The 18,489-nt window shown below is 41.6% G+C and overlaps 1 protein-coding gene across 1 annotated transcript in view; it reads right to left on the bottom strand.

Moving 5' to 3' along the window:
- Loxhd1 (lipoxygenase homology PLAT domains 1) overlaps positions 1-18,489 on the bottom strand; it is a 142,525-nt gene that overhangs the window by 91,193 nt on the left and 32,843 nt on the right. The window contains exons 6-12 of the mRNA XM_078030089.1: positions 11,623-11,771; positions 10,070-10,193; positions 7,503-7,753; positions 2,883-3,018; positions 2,180-2,340; positions 1,110-1,196; positions 575-710 (exon numbers count right to left, since the gene is read on the bottom strand). Coding sequence (XP_077886215.1) covers positions 575-710; positions 1,110-1,196; positions 2,180-2,340; positions 2,883-3,018; positions 7,503-7,753; positions 10,070-10,193; positions 11,623-11,771 — 1,044 coding nt within the window. The remainder of the gene's footprint in view (positions 1-574; positions 711-1,109; positions 1,197-2,179; positions 2,341-2,882; positions 3,019-7,502; positions 7,754-10,069; positions 10,194-11,622; positions 11,772-18,489) is intronic.

Here is an 18,489-nt window from a genome sequence, read left to right as displayed (position 1 = left end):
AGAAAGGCAATATGTCAATCAATGGAAGGGTAACTGATGTGAAACAACAATCTGTATACGGGGTAAAGTTGGGAGTTCATAACCCACTTGAATCAAACTGTGAAAAATGATGTATTAAGAACTATGTAATGTTTTGAACGACCAACAATAAAAAAAAAAAAAAAAAAAAAAAAAAAAAAAAAAAAGAATCCACATCCAGCCTTCCTTTGGGGGAATCAGTCTCCGCATTTCATAATTTGAAGGGAATAAAAAGACACTTCCTCTAACTTCAAGGCAGCTCTGGAGAAGTACTGTTTAGAGCAGAGTCTTCTCACCCTCCCCTGGCCAGCCTGAAGACCCGTAGACCTCCCCTCCCTCCCCAACACACCCATCATGGTCGAGTGGGAGCATCATGCCTTGAAGGTGGCTCCTTCAAGCCTGTCTTGAAGCTGGGAACTTCAAAACCCACTCTGGCAGTCAGAGGGGTCCTGATGACGCAGAGTGGACAACACGATCAGTTCAGTTCAAGTGTCCCTTGGCACACCAAGTAGAAGGTCCACGGCCTCCCCCAGGATGGGCAGTGATCAGTACTTACTGCCCATGATCCTCCGCACTGTTGGGCCCTCTGCGGTCATTTCCCTCACAATCTCATTGTCATCTTCGTTGGCATCCAGCCAGCGATTGCAATTGAAGTTATACTTGTCCTTATTCAGAGTGTTCATCAGGGTCATCTAAAATGAAGTTCCAGGGTGAGCAGGTGACTTTCAGGTAGCAGAGTCTCTCACCCATGCCCCGAAGTCACCATTCTGCTATCTCATCTCAGAAAGGCCAAGGCCATCTCCTGGAGAGGACCCTTGCGGAAGGCGGAGAGACAGGTTAATATTTCTCCCCCTGGTCCCCTGGAGACTGGCAATTGCCTAGCATATGGGTAACTGGGGCAGATACGCAGGCCCCATGGGCACCTGAGCATTTTCTCAGTCTGCTTTGGAAGGTGTCTCCCCAGCCATCTGGAAGTACCTGTGGCCCAAGTCCACGCTTCTCCACTTCTATTTCCAATAGAGAGTAAACTTACAGTCACAAAGAGGGACAATTCTGATTCCTCTCCCAACCCTCAAGGTGGTGCATCTCACCCTTTCTAAATGCCATCCAGAACCAGGACTCCTTCTATCGTGCCATGCTCGAAGCTTATAAAATCTGCCGAGATCTGGGAGCTCAATCTGTGTCGAGAAATGAACAGGTCTGAGCAGGCATGGCTGGGGAAATGCCTGTCTCCTCACAGCCGGCCACGGGAGCTGTTTCTCCCTCGACAGGATGAATGGGCTTCCAGTCCTCCCCCAACACCCTCATTCCTCTCCTGTTCCTGGTAGCCAAAGGCCCATGGGGGAGAGACAGCCATGTAAAACTGGGGTTCAGTCTGGGCTGGTGAAACAGAACAAAAATAACTGACCCACAGTGGGATGCAGCCTAAAGAAAACCTTCCAAGCAATAACATTCCAGTAACAAAATCTATATGACAGCCCTGCAAATTAGCACAGGCCCACAGCCCCAGGACTCCACTGGGCAGTGGAACAGACAAAAAGATCAATACCAAAGCCATGCCCTTTCCCTAGGGGCTCAAATCTGGCAGGAAAGACAAATACATAAAGAGCAATGAATCGAGTGTTAGAATAAGGCACCAATGGGGTTCTCTGAGGGAAGACTGCAAATTACAAATTATTCCTACCAAAAGGTCAAAGCCACACTTCAGTGGGGTGAGGGGGACCCTTGTTCTAGTTACATATGTACTGGAAAGTTTTAAAGCTGTATTTCCCTTCAAATGCCCTGAAATTCATACTTTTCCTTAAATTTGACCCTTACTGTCTAATTCAGCCCATATTGGGTGATCTAACACTCACTGCGCTCAGGGTCTCTATTCTGTCCCCCAGTCACTCAATTCTTAGATGCTCAAAACCATTCCATCCTTGTTCCCCCTGGCTTGATTCCTACAGTCTCAGACGAAGGGCAGATCTAAACTGTCTCCCCTTCACTCCCTTGCCTATAAATCATCACATGTGTCACCCCTTGCCGGGGGCGGGGGTAAACTTTCCATTTCGTCTTCAAACTTGGTTGAAAACGAATCTGGCTTAGAAAATCAGATTCTCTGAATACCTGCCACATCCTTCCTCCTTTCCCCACCCACCTCACCGCAGTTCTCTCCTACCCTAAACTTCTCGATGACACCTGGTTTGAACCACTTGTTGTTGGGATTCAGGAGAATCTCATCTGTCCGCCCCTTCTGTCCATAAATCTGGATGAAGATGGGAGAGTTGGTACCAGCCTTCTTCAGGTCCGTGGTCCAGACCCACAGGGACCAAGGAAATTCTGCAAGACAGATCAAGGTGCACCATAAACATCAACTGAAGAGGTTTTCAGGTTACCAGTAGGAAAGAGGAGAGAAAATGATCACGACCGAACAGCAGGTGACAGGCAAGTGTGTCCCACTCTCAGAAACCCAGTATAAGAAGGGTTGTATTTAGAAAGCTGAGGATTCCTGCTATTAAAAATAGAGTTCTTCCATGTCTTTTTTACAGACCAAGCCTACTGGTGGTAAATCCTACCGGTGGTATGCCTTAAATGGGGGAAGAATTGACTCCACCCACCCTACCTGGTATATTCAGAGTGCACTAGAGTGAATCCTTCAGTTTAACCCCTAGCCACTTCTCCAATCTGGGGACCTGGAGTCAGTCTTAGTTCCAGGTGTGTGACGTTGTACGGTCTGTACCTTGTAGAACTGAGTCCCCTAAAGGATTCTTTCCCAGTCTCTGTAGAGGAGAATTGAGAAGCAGGCGTGGACTCCTTCAAAGCCTTTGACAGTGTTCTGACATCCTGGTATTGCTGGAAGATTCTGGGGCTCCTGTACTTACTCTTCAGCCGCTTCTTCCTGAGAGACACCATCTCATAGAGCTGCCTCTCAATCAGCCCATCTGCCTTCTTCTCATCCAGCCATTTGCTGCAGGGGAAGGTTTGCTGGATGCCAGTGAAGGGGCACAGAATCACCACCTGGGAGGGCAGAGCGCGAGTGAAGGGAGGATACGGTGAAGAGGGGAAGGGCGTCCTGGGGGGACCTGCTCACAAAGCTCACCAGCCCCCTCAACCCAAGGGAAGGGATGTCTGTGTTAGGACCCTCCATGAATGCCACTTCTGCTGTCTCATTAAATCTGAGATTGAGAAAGACCTCCTCCAATGAGTCTTCCAGAGTAGGTGTCGTCCATCCTCCAATCTCCTAGCTCAGCTCTCAAGCCTGTTCCTCCGTCTGCAACACCCTCTTGAACGCCCTACTTCTGTATGTTTGTCATGAAATCTTGGCTAATCTGAACCAAATGACCAAGACTACCCAATTAATTCCCTGTAATTGTCTTGTAGGAAGAAGGCAAATCACAGGAAAGCTAATTAATATCTGGAATTGAATACAAACTCAGCTGCCCTATTGCGGGCTGTGTCCTCACTCGGGCCTCTCACCTACATCTCCACCACTGCCCACACTCTGGAGTCATTTATTTAGAACCCAAAGTCTATCCAGCCCAGGCTTCTCACATTGTGGATAGTCAAAGGAATGTTCCTGGCACCCTGTAGAATCTTCTCTCAACAAAGAAATTTTGACTATTCATATTACTAAATTCCAAGCTTTACCCTGTTTTAAATTTGAAGTCTATATGACTCTCCCATGGGTCAACTATTTTGACTAATCACTGTCTTAGTATTTATTCCTTAGCTGGTATTTGTGTGTGTGTGTGTGTGTGTGTGTGTGTGTGTGTGTGTGTGTTGGTTAGTTTGTTTTTTTTCAATATGATAGCAAACTCTAACTTCTTTACCTTAAATATACCCAGGTATCTCTAAGAGTTCACCTAATCCTCATTATCTGAGCATCATGATGAACCTTAACTTATAAGAAGCACCAAGGGGAGGGGAGCTTACAGATGGGGTGGGGAACTGCATACTTCCTCATTCTCCCAGAGAATCACTTCTCCCTGGAGATTGTGCCAGCGAAGGGGCACAGAGGCAGCTCCCTTAAACATTTTACTAACGTATTGGCAGCTAATATAATCCACCCCCATATTCATTCAACAGATGGGAAAGCTGAGGTCCAGAAAGGAGAATAAAATATCCAAGTTTGTACAGTTAGGGGCAGAAAAGAAATATAAATGCTTCTAGCCCTAATTATCAGTTTGGGTCTTTTCCATCCTTACTACAAATCTCAGAATTATTATTTTTGGCTGAGGTCCACAGGGATTTGTAACTTCACTCCATCTTTGATGCTGAAGATTCTATATAACCACATATTCAGAACTGCACTCATACTTAGGCAAAGTTGGAAGGCACCTATGCAGGGTACTCTGGGGGCATAGAAAGGTCTAATTTTTATAAAATTTACTTATAAGTCTTTCTTCTGAACAAATCCCAGAGTTGTCACCTCCTAGTTTACTCTTCAATTGTGCTCTGGTTATTACATGTGTGTGTGAGTTGGTTAGTTTTTTTTTTTTTCAACATGATAGCCAACTTCTGAAAGCCTGATGTGTCTCCTCACCTCTTGGGGTTCCCCTGAACATAGGTACAACCATATAAAATGCTTAAAATAGTAAAAGTTTGAGTGCTTGAAAGTACTTGTTAAAAGTTTGACTTCTGGACTAGGTAGTCCAGAAAAACTGGTAGAATGAAAGCCCTCACCATTGCAGATACCCACATACTGGATAAAGAACATGAAATTTCATTTTATGTATATTGGTGAGCCATGGATTTACAGGAAGCCATAAGAGCCAGCAGAATTCAGAGCATTCAATGCTGAGGTCTGTCCTGCCCTGGAGGAAGACCAAGAGACAAAGAAATTAACAGTCACACATGGCAGCACATGGTAGGACCTGAGAAGAACTTGCAAAGTGGAGGATCTAGACAGGAATCACATGTGAACAGAAGCACTTCAAGGAGCTGCTCCCTTAGATGAAAGGTAGGTAGGGGACATGTGCAAAGGGAAGCCTGCCTCGTCTGCCTTTGCTCAGAAAAGAAAATAATAATAGTCTCCCCTAAGAATCAGTTACTACGAGCCTGGTTATTGGACAGGTAACAAATACATACCTAGACATATTGAAGAGACGTATCAGATGCCAAAGACAAAGAGAAGATCTCAAGAGCAACGAGAGACAAAAGATCCATAATAGCAATTAGACTAATGGAAGCCAGAAGATATCAGGAGAAGGGAATCATCTTAGAATTCTATATCCTAAAATTGTCTTTCAATAGTGAGGATGGAACAAAAACATTTTTCAAATGAACAAAGTTTACCAACAATAGACCTTTATCAAAAGAACTCCTACAGAATGTACTGCAGGAAGGAAAAAAATTGATACCAAACATAAGGTCTGAAATGCAAGAAGCAGCAGCAAGCAAACCAGCAAGGAGGTAGATAGGTCTGAACTAATCCATGCTATCTAATATGTGGATTTTAAAATAATGCCAAATAAAGATAAAATTCTAGGAAAAAAACAGCATGAAATTTAGATATGGGGTTGTTAGCATTTAGTGATTTTTAAGGTGCTTTTATTTCCCAAGAAGAGAGGAGACATATTGATTAAATTTAGGGTTTGTTATATTAAATGTGCATGGGAAAACCACCCAAATGGGATATTACAATTTGGATGTCCCACCAAAACTTACATTGAACTTTCATCCCCACTGTGAGGTTAAAGGTAGAACTTAATGCAGTTATAGTGTTTAAAGGTGGGACTGTGGGGAGGTAATCAAGTGAGGCTGTAAGGGTGGGGGCCTAATCCAATGGGACCATAGCTCGATAAGAGGAGGAAAGACCTGAACTAAGACTCTCTGTCTCTCCCCGTGATGCCTCCCACCATGTCATGGCCCAGCAAGAAGGTCCTCACCAGATGCTAAGCAGATTTTGAGGCCAGACTCTTGGGCTTCCAAATCATGAGCTAAATAAATTGTAAATTTATTTTGTAAAAAAATTTTCTTTGTAAATTACCCAGTCTATGGTAGCAACTTAAAACACACTAAGTTTTGCAGGGGTTGGGCAGGGGAACAGTCCATCTAGAAGAAATATTAAAAAAAAAATAAAATAAAATAAACAGTAAATGTAAGACAGATATATCTACAATTATATCTAAATTGGCCAATTAAAAGATGGATCCTATCAGACTAGATAATGGCAAAGATTGAATTCTCTAGGAGGCTATAATACTTCTATGCCTAAAAACACAGTCCCAAACTATACCAAGCAGAAATTATCAGTTGTAGAAGGAGAAATTGAAACATCGAAACTGAAGTGGGAAATTTTAACACATCTTTCTTGGTAATTAATAGATTAAGCAGAAAAAGATGTCAGTAAGTACATAAAAGATTCAAATAACCAAAGTAACCTATTCAATTTAATAAAATAAAGATTTTAAACCTAACTCTTAGAAAATTATACACAAATTGAGCATGCACTGTAAAGTAAATCGCAACGATTTTTTTAAAAAATGGAATCACACAGTGTTTTCTAGATAAAATAAGACTAATTATACTCCAACAAAGACAATTTTTAAAATGAAACATTCTAGGATTCAAACCAGTTAAGGACTATGTGATAAATGAAAATTCAAGGTCAATGCCACTTAAGAACATTCAAAGAAAAATTACACACTAAATGTCAGCAAGTCAATTCTAAAGGTATACAAAAATTATAAAATTGCAATCCATTATCACTAAGTTTGGCCTGTAGAAGAAAGCAAGAATTTTACATAAAAGGATACAGGAATGTCCAATAAAGAAATAAGATGATGTTCAATCTCAGTAGTAATCACAAAAATAAAAATTAAAACTGCCATAAAATCATTTGACAACTTCCAGGTAAAGATCAAAACTATTGCAAGTGTTGACAAGGATGCATGGAACAAAATGTCTCTTCTGTGTGACTGAGAGGACAGCAAAGAAGCACAAATACTTTGGAAAACAATCTGGAATATTCTGGGGGGAAAAAAAAAAACTGTCCTGTAAAGCTGAAGATTCCCTTGCCAAATGACCTAGAACTTCTGTCCTGAGAAACTCTTGCGCTGTATCCATAGTGGCAAAAATCAAGAAGCAGCCACAGATTATCTAATGGAAAAATTGAACAATAAATTATAACCCATATTTTACTTTGAATATATATACATATTCTTCAACATATTCCACAATACAAACATATCTTTAAAATGGTCATTGATTGAGGGGTTTATAATCTGAAGCGAAAGTACATCCCCAGAAGCAGGATGGTCTATAACCACCAACTGAGCCCTGTGGCTAACCTACCCTGTTTGGAGAACAGCCCCCATTCCTGACTACCAGGAAGACAAGCTGGATGGACATGTGACCACCCAAAATGCCCAATGAAAGGGACTGCCCATGTGCTCTGTAACTGGTCCAGAGGAAGTAGGAAGTAGGGTACAGGTTCGAGTTTGCACTCACAAGTTAAAGGGGGTTGGATCAAGAAAAGCGATATGGAATCCTCCTCTTACCTTCTCACAGTACCAGCCTCTGTTGACACCCACGTTGCCGTGCCCAATGGAGACCCGGCTCAGGGGGCTGAGCAGGGCAGCCAGCTCAATGTGGAAGATATCTGTGCGGCCCCTGTCAAACACACCGCCCTCCAGGAAGATTTTCCCGCTGTTCTTATTTCCTCTGGCCCCATACATGACCAAGTAGATTTTGGATTTGGTCCCAGCTCCCCGGATATCCCCCGTGAAGACGGTGACAATGTAGGTGATAGCTGGTGTACAAACAGGAGAAAAGGGTTCAACGTGAGTTGCAGTATGTCATCCCCCCTCTTCCCTCCTGCCCACAACACCCTAGCACGCCCATCTTCCATATAGCTCGTGTCCCCTCATGTCCTCCTCCCTTGGACCATGCCCAATGTCCCTCTCAACCTCATTTCATCATTTCAGGGTCTGTATGTCAGTGTATGTGAGTTTGAGAATAAACCGTGTCTATTATTACAGGAAACTGCCAATGTTGATCATAAGAAACCAACAAAGGGGAGGAGGATCCTGGGCTGGCTAAGAATAATACTAATTATTGATGTTAAATACCATGTGTACCTTTTGAATAGCTGTCACATGGCTTCTGTTATGTCTAATCTAATTATAATAGCGCCACTAATGGAGATTTATATCCTGAGCCATCTGATTCATTTTACTTGCTGTTTTGCCAATAACTTAAAAACACAACTTTTGGTAGAGGGCACCACTGTCCTCGTTCATCACCTAATTGGTGGGAGGGGGAGGTTTGGGGGAGAGGGGGACAATGTTTGGGCCATATTGAGTTTGCATCAGTCAGGAGGCATTGGGAGGAGGTGGAATTTTGGGGAAGAGACAGCGAGGAGAGTTAAACTCTTAAATGAGGAAGAGTGAGAGAAAACACCAAAGGCAAACATTTGGGCAGGAAGTTCTACTGAGATCGGGCCTAGGGTCATTCATTCTATTCTGGGATCTAAGGCAATTGGCATTTTAGGCTTTTGATTCATTCACCCACCCCTTACCTGACCCTACCCCACACCCTCATCCAATGACGTTCGAGAAATAAAACTCCCAAACTTCTTTGGAAGAGAACACACAGACTTCCTTGGGCACCATGCCTTTACACAGATGCACCTTCTTTGAATTGACAAGCATTTATCCAGCGCTCGGAGTGCTTACTAGACACCAGGCCTTCAGGAATACATGAAGATAGACAGCGAAGGACACTGATCTAAAAAAGAGTGGGTCTCAGCTTCATTGCCCCAAGGCACATGGGTGAATGGCATTCTCCTACTAGATGTAGTTCCATGGCCTGGTTATGGGAATTCCCAGCGACTGTCATTTCTCCTCTTTCTCCATCACTGGGAGACAAGGAATGGTAATGCAGTCATAAGATCGCAGGGATCTGTCCTAGTGCACAGTTTTCAGTACATCTGACTCCTGCAAGCCGTAGCAACCCAAGCCTGTGCAAAAGCAGGATGAGATGATGCAGTCCAGGGAGGTCAAGGAGGCCTCAGAAGTGACTGGAAGTGGGAATTTGAAAAACAGAGAAAAGATAACAGTCATTACAAGCTGAGGAGAAAGCAGCTTTGGAGGACAAAGGAAGAAAAAGGGTAAGGAGAGTAAAGCAAGCCAGCGAGTCCCCTGTGTGAGCACCAGAAAGGGAAAGAGCCAAGGGTTTCACGGATGCACTGTGGGGAGAGGGAAGTGTTGGAAGATTCTGCTGAGAAGATAAACTGGAACCAAATGGTGGAGCAATTTGCATATTACACGGCAGAGTGTGGACTTCATCTCTGTGCAGGGGCGAGCCCTGGAGGCTTTTGCAGCAGAAGGTGTTCTCAGATGTGCATGACATTGATATCCTGGAACACTCATGACCCCCTCAGCCATGCTGGGACCTGGAGGCTTTTTGTGAAATTCACAGTGGGTAAGACCTTAGGAGGCAGACCAAGTACCAACCTAGATAGGTTCCTTAACTTCTACGGGCCTCAGTTTTCCCTATTGTGACATGAGGATGATAAAATTCCTATATCATAGTGTTGCTATGAGGATTGAAAGAAACTAGGTGGGCCAAGTGCCTAGAGGGCCTGGCGTACAGAAAGCACTTCATATTAGAAGGAGTTAAAACTAAATTAGCTGGGCATAGTTGTGCATGCCAATAATTCCATGTGAGGAGAGGCTGAGGCAGGAGGATCACAAATCTGAGGCTAGCCTGGGTAACTTAGGAAGGCCCTGTCTCAAAATAAAATTTTAAAAGGGCTGGGCATGTAGCTCACTGGTAGAACATTTGCCTAGCATGGGTTCAACCCCCTTCCACACATACCCATGTAAATCAAGTGTGCACACATCAGAAGTGGGTAACTTCCCCTACTCAGGGGCTTTGCCCCAGCTCCTTTGGTATGAACAGAGCCTCATGTTTGCAGCCCAAGGGGACAAAACATTTTCAGGAGCAGGAGAAATACTGTCTGGCCCCTGCTGGATCACACACCTCCAAACCTGCAGGTGTGAACACTGACTCTCAGGCAGAAAGTGGAATATTAGCCAATGGGGGCTCAGCTTTCCAGTTCTACCTGTGGTCTCAGCTCCGCCCACTAAGATATCCCTTTGGATTTTGCCATCATCTTCATCCAGGGCCAGCCATCGGTTGAGGGGGAAGTCATATTTCCTTTTGTTCCCGATATCTTCAATGACAATCTGGGAAGGAAAAGAGGAAGGAATGAGATGAAGAGGTGCACTGGCGATCTACCCAAGTCCTCCAGTCACTGAGGGTACGGAAAGAATCCACTCTCGTCTCCTCATGGCCCAGGAAAAGCTCATCACGGGACGCAGCTGTCGCCCCGAAACATCACAAAAACCATAAAAGGATGACTGCCAATCACCCCCTGCTGAATCCCAAGCCACTGTCCCTCCATTCACTGCTGCAGGGCATTTTTGAAAATTGAGCTAAGAAACATGGCAGGAAGTGCCCTGAGAGCTGAGACGAAGGACTGAAGCCAGGATTTCAGGCCGGAGGCGAGGCTCTGATCCTAACTGGGATAAAGCAGAGTTAAAGCAAAGGGCACAGAGGAGCCTAGAATCTGGTGATCAGGTCAGCCATTGACAGTGTGATGCATGGAAATGGCCATCCAGGAACTTCCCAAAGGGACGGCCACGTGAGCCTGGCTGGTGAGGCTGAGGGACTGGGGGGCCTCCCAAAATGTGCCTGGAGGACCCACCTGTTAAATAAGGCAGGAGAGAGAGAAGCACCCTTCTCAGTGAATGATGGAAACACCCATGTGTGTGTGGGAGAGAGAGGGGGAGAGAAGGAGAGGCAGAAAGGAAAAGAGAGAGAGAGAGAGAAAGAGAGAGAGAGAGAGAGAGAAAACCAATGACCTAATAAAAAGCAAGAGCCATTATAGACTCAAAGAACATTCTCCACTTGCCAACAAGCCCACAGGCATGGCTGGCCTTCTGAGAGCTGAGAAGGGAAGTGCAGGCCATGAGCTAGTCCCTGGAGGACAGATGAGGCCAGGAAGGGCCTGTCCATAGTGGTGCCAACCCTATTCTGTGATGGTGGGACATGCCAGCATCACAAGGCAAGTCCTCCTGATGTGAAAGCCAAGAAGGATGAAATCCCCACAGAGATGGGGGAGGGAAAAGATGAAGTGCCGAACAGGGGTCATTCCCTCCCTGCTCTTCTCAGATGGTTCACAGGCACCCCGAAATGATGGTGAGCCTTGCAGACCTCGCTTCTTCCTGCACGGGCTAAGAACATCTGAGCGACCGTGTGAAGTCCATCTTGGAGTCCCTGTGTGTAGACTGGTGGGGAGGGTCAGCTGTCATTTAGCAGATCTCCACACACTCACAAGGCAACTGGGGAGCCCAGGGGGTCTCCTCCCTCCCACCAGAATCAGGGAAAGTTTCACAGTGGAGTCCTGAAGGATGCTTAGGCTCTGGCTAGGTCTGATGAGAGAACCCAGCTTTCTAGGAAGGTGCTAACAAGGGTGAAGGCTTGGCGGCCATCAGAGAGCAGTGTGGCTGGCCAGGGGACTTGGGTAGCAGAGTAGACACAGATAAGACCTTCTGAAGAGCCGGACTCTCCCCTCCCAGGCCCCAGAGACCACAGACATGCCCCGAAACCTACCTTGGACAGGAACCAACCTGCAGACCCCCCCTTGTTGTTGTGGCCCACATTGATCTTCATCAGCTGCCCCAAATCTGGGGCATCCAACATGAACTTGTCTTCAGCTCCCTTTTCAAAGTTGTCCTTTTCATTTTCCAGCCTACGCTCTCCTGTAGGCACAGAGGCAAGACAGTCACAAAAGACCGGAAGAGAAGAAAGATCCAACTCCAAGCCTCCATGGTCCCTCCACTGAAAGAACTCTAGCAAAGTCCAGGGCGGCACCCCACTGAGATCTAAGGGCTCCTTACATCCCTCCAGTCTCTGGCAAGGCAAGGGTTGGCCTCCCGTGTGGCTGGTGCCCAGGTCCCATAATGGGACTTTTGGTTTCTGCCCTTGTCTGGAGCTCTTATCCCAGTCAACCTATTTGTACCCACATCCGTAGACCCAAAGCTCTGCCTTGCTGTTCCCTATTATTCATCCTGATCGGGAACATTGACCATGGCACTTGGCAGAAGGCCTGTGACCGGGACCCTGATATCAGCTTCAGACTTCCTTAGAGCTGGCTCCTTTTCTACAAAACAGTGCCAAATGCTATTATCAGACACTGCTGGTTGTTTAACATGAATTTTTTATGCTATTCCTCACCACAATCCAAGAAGGAAATACTATTAACTCCATCTCACAAATGAAGAAAAGCTGAATACCTTGCCAAAAGGCTCATGGGTAATAAGCAAAGAGGCAGGACTCTATTCTCTCTTGTTCCTCCTGCTTTGCAATTTTCCATTCCACGTTTCCATGATTATGGGGGTGCCGGTCAGATTCGCCTCACCACCCAGTCTAACCACCGACTTTTTTGTTTAAACCATCTTGTGTTCTTTCTTTTCTAAAATTTAGTTATCTATTTTTTTCCTCAAATTTTACATTGTGATGTTGAAACAGAGAGAAAATAATATCAGTCTTGTACCCCTGCCTCAATGTAAGAGGCATAGCAGATGTTAACATTTCGTCTAGTTTGCTTCAAACTTTTTTTTTTAAGGAAATAATGTGTTTAAGGCCTCTCTGTTCCTCTCTCCCTTCTCCTCCCTTCCCCCAAACAAACACTCCCCTCAGTTTGACATGTACTATCCCCATACACATGTGAGCATCCAGAAGAAAAATATACTACTTCTGCAGGTTTCAGAATGCTGCATGAATAATACCATCATGCACATTTGATTGCCTCAAAATTCTCATCTGTACAATGGAGATGGTAATAGGGCCTCCCTCATAGTGTCTCCATGGAGCAGGCTGCATCAGTACACACACACTTGGGACAGGCCCTGAGGCGTGTTAGGTACCAGGGCAGGGTGCTATTGCTGGGGTTGTTGCTGTTGTTCTGTTATCATTCACATATTTCATGTAACTTGCTTTTTTTTTTTCAGTGAGTGCTATGCTTTTGAGAGGACCCTGTTGATGGTAGTAACTGGTTCATTCATCCAATGGCCCTCTAATAGTCATTGCATGGAAGAGGCACCTGTCTGTGCATTTTCCTACTGATGGACATTTAGCTTGTCTCTCTTTGCTTTTGCAAATAGCAATGAATTAGACTCTTCTGTACCCTTTCCTGCTGCACATTCATAAGAACTGATCTGAGCAGACACCTACCAGCAGGGCTGCTGGACCCTGGGGTGCACTCATCTGCAGCTTGTGGGGTATGGCAAAATGGCCCTGCAAAATGACCGGATGACAGTAATTTCTACCAGAAAAGTTTGAAGATTCTCACAATCACTATTAGCATCTATTTTTTAAAATTCTTATACAGTGTGTATAGAATGGTATTTCACTGTGGCTTTAACTTAATTCGCATTCCCCTACTTACTTGGAGAGACTGAGCACATGTTTTATGCTGCCTATATATGCCACCTAGCTCTTGCTCTTCTGTAACTTTTCTGCTTGTATCCTTTATTTTATTTTATTTTGTATGTTTCTTGCCTATTTTTTTAATCATTCAAATATTTTTCTTGTGTTAATAGACTTCAACAGTATTTTCCTTTGTTTTTGTGCTTTTGGTGAATTACTTAAGAAGCCCCATCCTTATTAAAGTGAAAAAGATACTCTTTTAAAGTTCCTTCTAAAAAATGTTATGATTTTCTTTTTCATATTGAAGGCTTTAACCCATCTGGAAGCTATTTTTGTGCACAGTGAAAGGTAAGGATCTAATTTTATCTTTTCTGAAATGGTTAGGCAATTGTTCAAACACCAGTAATTAAATGTCTCATCTTTTCTCTCTGATTTATAATGCCATCCCTATGGGTGTTTCTAAACTCTATTCAGTTCCATTAGTCTATTTTATTTATCCCTTTCACCAATATCACACTGTTTTAGTTTTTAGAGACCTACAGTGTCTGGCAGGGTAAATATCCCCATATTATTAATATTGTCCATATTATTTTTATTATTCAAAATTATTTGGCAATACTTAGCCCTAAGTGGTTCTACATGAATTTTAATAGTATCTTCTGCTACAGGGATTGGTATTTGGGATTTTGACTGAAATTGTATTGTATTATAGAATAACCTGGGAAAATCTTAACTTAAAGAGTTTGAGTATTTTCTCATATATGAACATTTTTCCATTTTTAAAAATCATATATTTTTTTTTGGCCTGCGGTAAGGGATAATAGGGGTTGAACTTAGGGCCACTCAATCACTAAGCCACATCCCCAGCCCTATTTTGTATTTTATTTAGAGACAGGGTCTCACTGAGTTGCTTAGCGCCTCGCTAAGTGGCCAAGGATGACTTTGAACTTGCGATCCTCCTACCTCAGCCTCCTGAGCTGCTGGGATTATAGGCATGTGCCACTGAGCCCAGCTAAAAAACATATTCTTATATATTCCCTTCAATAAAAATTAATTTTCCTGAAATATGCTCTTTTACAAATATTCTTAGGTTCCACATAATTGCTAATACAAATAGTATGTATTTAAATTAAATGTTTGATTGCTTGTTTTCATTAATTTTTGTATATATTAGTCTTATATCTAGTACCTTTGTTAAATCTTCTAATTGTGAATTCTCCTGGATTTTATTGATTTTTTTGTATGAAAAGGAAAACTTGTTCTTACATTTTCAACCATCTTTGCTTGTGTCTCTCTCTCTTTTTCCCCCCTAAACCTTTTTTTATAGCCTTAAGACTTTTAAGTACTGTGATGAATAGAAATAATGATTAGTGTGTTTTTGAGATAATCTTACTTTTTCTATTTAATCTGTTATTGCAATAAATTAAATGAGTAGGTTGACTAATGTTAAATTATCCTTGAATTCCTAAAATAAATGGTATAGAGTAGAAATTATTTTATTGTTTATGTGATTATTTATTTATAAATTTAGGGTGCTAACAGATTTATTAATATTTATTTAGGCTTTTTTGGTCTTTGTTCATAAATGAGGTTAATCTATGTACATTTCTTTCTCTTAAAAGAAATGCCTGGTTTGGGAATCAAAATTCATAAAATGAACTAGTGCTCAATACCAGTTTCCCTATTCTTTGAAACAATTTGTATAAGATGGAAATGAATTATGTCTTAAATAGTTGGTGTTTTTTTGCCCAATCTTATGAGTCTGATGTCTTAGGTGAATTCTAATTGCTGCTCTAATTTCTTTAATGATTACAGATCTCTTTGGAAACTAGCTACTGCAAGTCCTTGAGACAATCAATCCTTTTAAGATGCTGAGACCAAAGATCAAGTTATATCATATAGTGATAATCACAAGGCTTAGACCCAGCCTCTTTACTATGCATGGGACAATCTTGTATTCTTCTAAGCGATGAATGCTAACATAGCAAAGAGGATCAGAGGCCAACAATCTCCATGCCATATTCCTCCTGGACCCCAAGCCCAAGAAAGATGCTAATGCAGAACAAAGACCCCACAGCCTCAGAATCATTGTCTGTCTCCAAGGTCTGTAGTGGGAACCCTAGTATGTGATGGATACCTGAGGCTTTCACACCTGCTATCGGTACTGTCTCTGTTAGTTCTATCCAATAAATTTTGTTCTTGGTGATGATGCTGATGATATACATTCTATCAGACTTTTCACATTACAGTTTTTTCCTTGATCAATTAACTACCTGGAAATGTGTTTTTGTTGAGAGTTTACTTTTCCTTCTAATTTCACCACCTATGATCAAAGAATGTTGTCTCTATATGATGGATCCATACAGCTTTGTGGTTTTGTATGTGGTTACTACGTGCTTGAAAAGAAAATGTATTCTCTACCAGTTGGATGCAGAAATCTGCATACTTCTACTAGATCAAGCTTATAAATTGTGTAGCTAAGATCTTCTCCACTCATACTAAATTTTTATTCATTTGACCTATCAATTGTTGAGAATGTTGTATTAAAATCTCCCTCATCATTGTGTATTTTTCAAGTTACTCCAAGAATTCTATTAATTACTGCTGACATATTTTGGAAATACTGCTGTTAAATTTAAACAAATTCAGAACTATGGTATTATTCTTTTTGTCATTCTTCCTTTTACCATTGTCTAGCAAAGTAGTTTACCTTCGACAGATATGAATAGCCATGCCACTTTCCTTCCTGTTGTTGCTATTAACCTATTTACTCCAACTCATTTCTTCTCAAATATTCTGCATCATCTATTTAAGCTCATTGTTTTTTCTCCTCTCACATAATATGATAATATTTATGTTTTAACTAAGTTTTTCTAAGTTTTTTTTCTATTGATACATTTATCTAAATTTTGCTATTAGTCATGTTTTTTGCTTCTCTTTCCTCATTTCTTTCTATTGGTTTGATTCTTCATTCCTTTGTATTTGTTGTATTGATGTGTAGATTGTATACTTCTATTTTGGGTGGGCACTTTTACAATTTTAATATTCATGCTTGTGCAATTAATCCTTTATAAAATCTTTTGGGGGTGGGAAGATGGACTATGGCCCCCAAACCTCATTTTGTTTTAATTCTCCCTAGCCACTTTCCTTCTCAAATATTATTGATTTTAAGTGTTTGAGATCCCTCTTGCCCTTATGTTCATCATTATGACAAGGTTTTACGTAGTTAATGCCTCTTTAGATTTGTTACATAGTCATGGATTTTTTTTTATTCACAGTTGGTTCTTGTCTCTCACTTTGTTCAGCATACAATTTTCTTTTTCTTAAAGTATTGCCTTCAGGGGTTTAAGTATCAATCTAGAAATGGTAAATTCTATTTCTCTTTGTTGGCGTGGAAATTTGTCCATTTCGCCTCACTCTGGAATGATGACCTCGCTGGTGTAGAATTATAGGCTGACATATATTCTGGCTCAGAACATTGAAGATATTATTACATGGATTTATACCTCTTGCTACTAGGAATTTGCTATCAATTTAACTATTGTTTTCACAGAAGGCAATCTGCCAAGTCTGCTTCCTTCTAAGATTTTTCTTTGTACCTTTGGTTTCACCGTAAGGTATCTAAATGTAGGTTTGTTTTTATGCAACCTGTTCCATGACTCCTTTTGCTTCTTTAATCTGAAGATTCATATCTTTGTCCCATCTTTAAAAAGTCTGTCATTGTCACTTTGAATATTCCCTCACCTGTTCTGCATATTCTCTGTTTTTTAAATTCCTATTCACCCACCACATCAATTAGCCCTTTCCATTCTTTCCTTCATTCCCATGACTTCTCATTCTATTTTTCAATCTTTTTTGCTATATGAATATTTTGCTCATATTTATCTTAGAGTTCACTAGTTTTCTGTTTAACTATTTCTAGTTGTATCGTTTAACTCATCTAGTAAACATTTATCTTTAGCAATCATATTTTCATTTCCTGTATTCCTGTTTACTAATTCTCTGTTCAACTATTTCTAATTGTATTGTTTAACTCATCCAATGAGTTAAAAAAAAAGCTTAACTATATTTAGTAGCCATATTTTCATTTCCTGTATTCCTGTTTGATTCTTTCTCAAAATTTGCTGTTTTTTAGTGTCTTATTTTCTCAATTACCTTTTTCATGCACTTAATAGGTTTGAACAATTTAAGATGAAGGCTTTCTCAGAATTTCTCCATTATCTGAAATGCCTAAGGATTTAATCTTTTTTATTATGTTCATTTTTAAAATTTGTTCTTTTTTAGTTATACGTAACAGTAGAATATATTTTGACATATCATACATACATGGAGTATAACTTCCCATTCTTGTGGTTGCACGAGACATGGAGTTATACTAGTCATGTGTTCATATACAAACATAGAAAACTAATGTCCAATTCATACTCCTGGCTTTCCCATGTCCATCTCTCTTCTTTTCCCCCCATTCCTCCGGGTCCAATCCAGTGAATCTCCACTCTCACCCCGCTGTCTATTGTGAGTCAGCATCTGCATATCAGAGACAACATTTGGCCTTTGGTTCTTTGAGATTGACTGATTTCACTTGGCATGATAGCCTCCAGTTCCACACATCCTGCAAATACCATAATTTCATTCTTCTTTATGGCTAATATTTCATTGTGTCTATGTACCACATTTCTAAGGATTTAATCTTATTATTTGCTGTGTTGATTTATGCTTATTGTGACCCTGAGTGTTTTGTAGTTTGGGAAAATAAACTCATCTCTAGTACTTTATTGTGAGAATCTTGGGCAGTCTCCCAAATGCTTACATCAAGTACTTGAAGGTATTTATTACTGCCATGGAACAATGTTCTAGGGAAAGCAGCTTTCCAAATCACACTTTTAGTATAAAATCAGACCTTGAGCCCACATGTGATATAAACCTAAGGTATCAATTTCTCAACAATTTTTTAAAAATTTTAGTGATATTACAGAGATAAGTTTACTGATGAGTAAATTTTTTCCTGGTCTATTTTTTCACTGAAGATGTTTCTATGAATTTTCAGTG

The sequence above is a fragment of the Ictidomys tridecemlineatus genome, chromosome 13, assembly GCF_052094955.1.
Source record: "Ictidomys tridecemlineatus isolate mIctTri1 chromosome 13, mIctTri1.hap1, whole genome shotgun sequence".
Lineage (NCBI taxonomy): Eukaryota > Metazoa > Chordata > Mammalia > Rodentia > Sciuridae > Ictidomys > Ictidomys tridecemlineatus.
The sequence above is the reverse complement of the archived record's forward strand: the minus strand, read 5'-3'. Positions and strand labels throughout refer to the sequence as shown.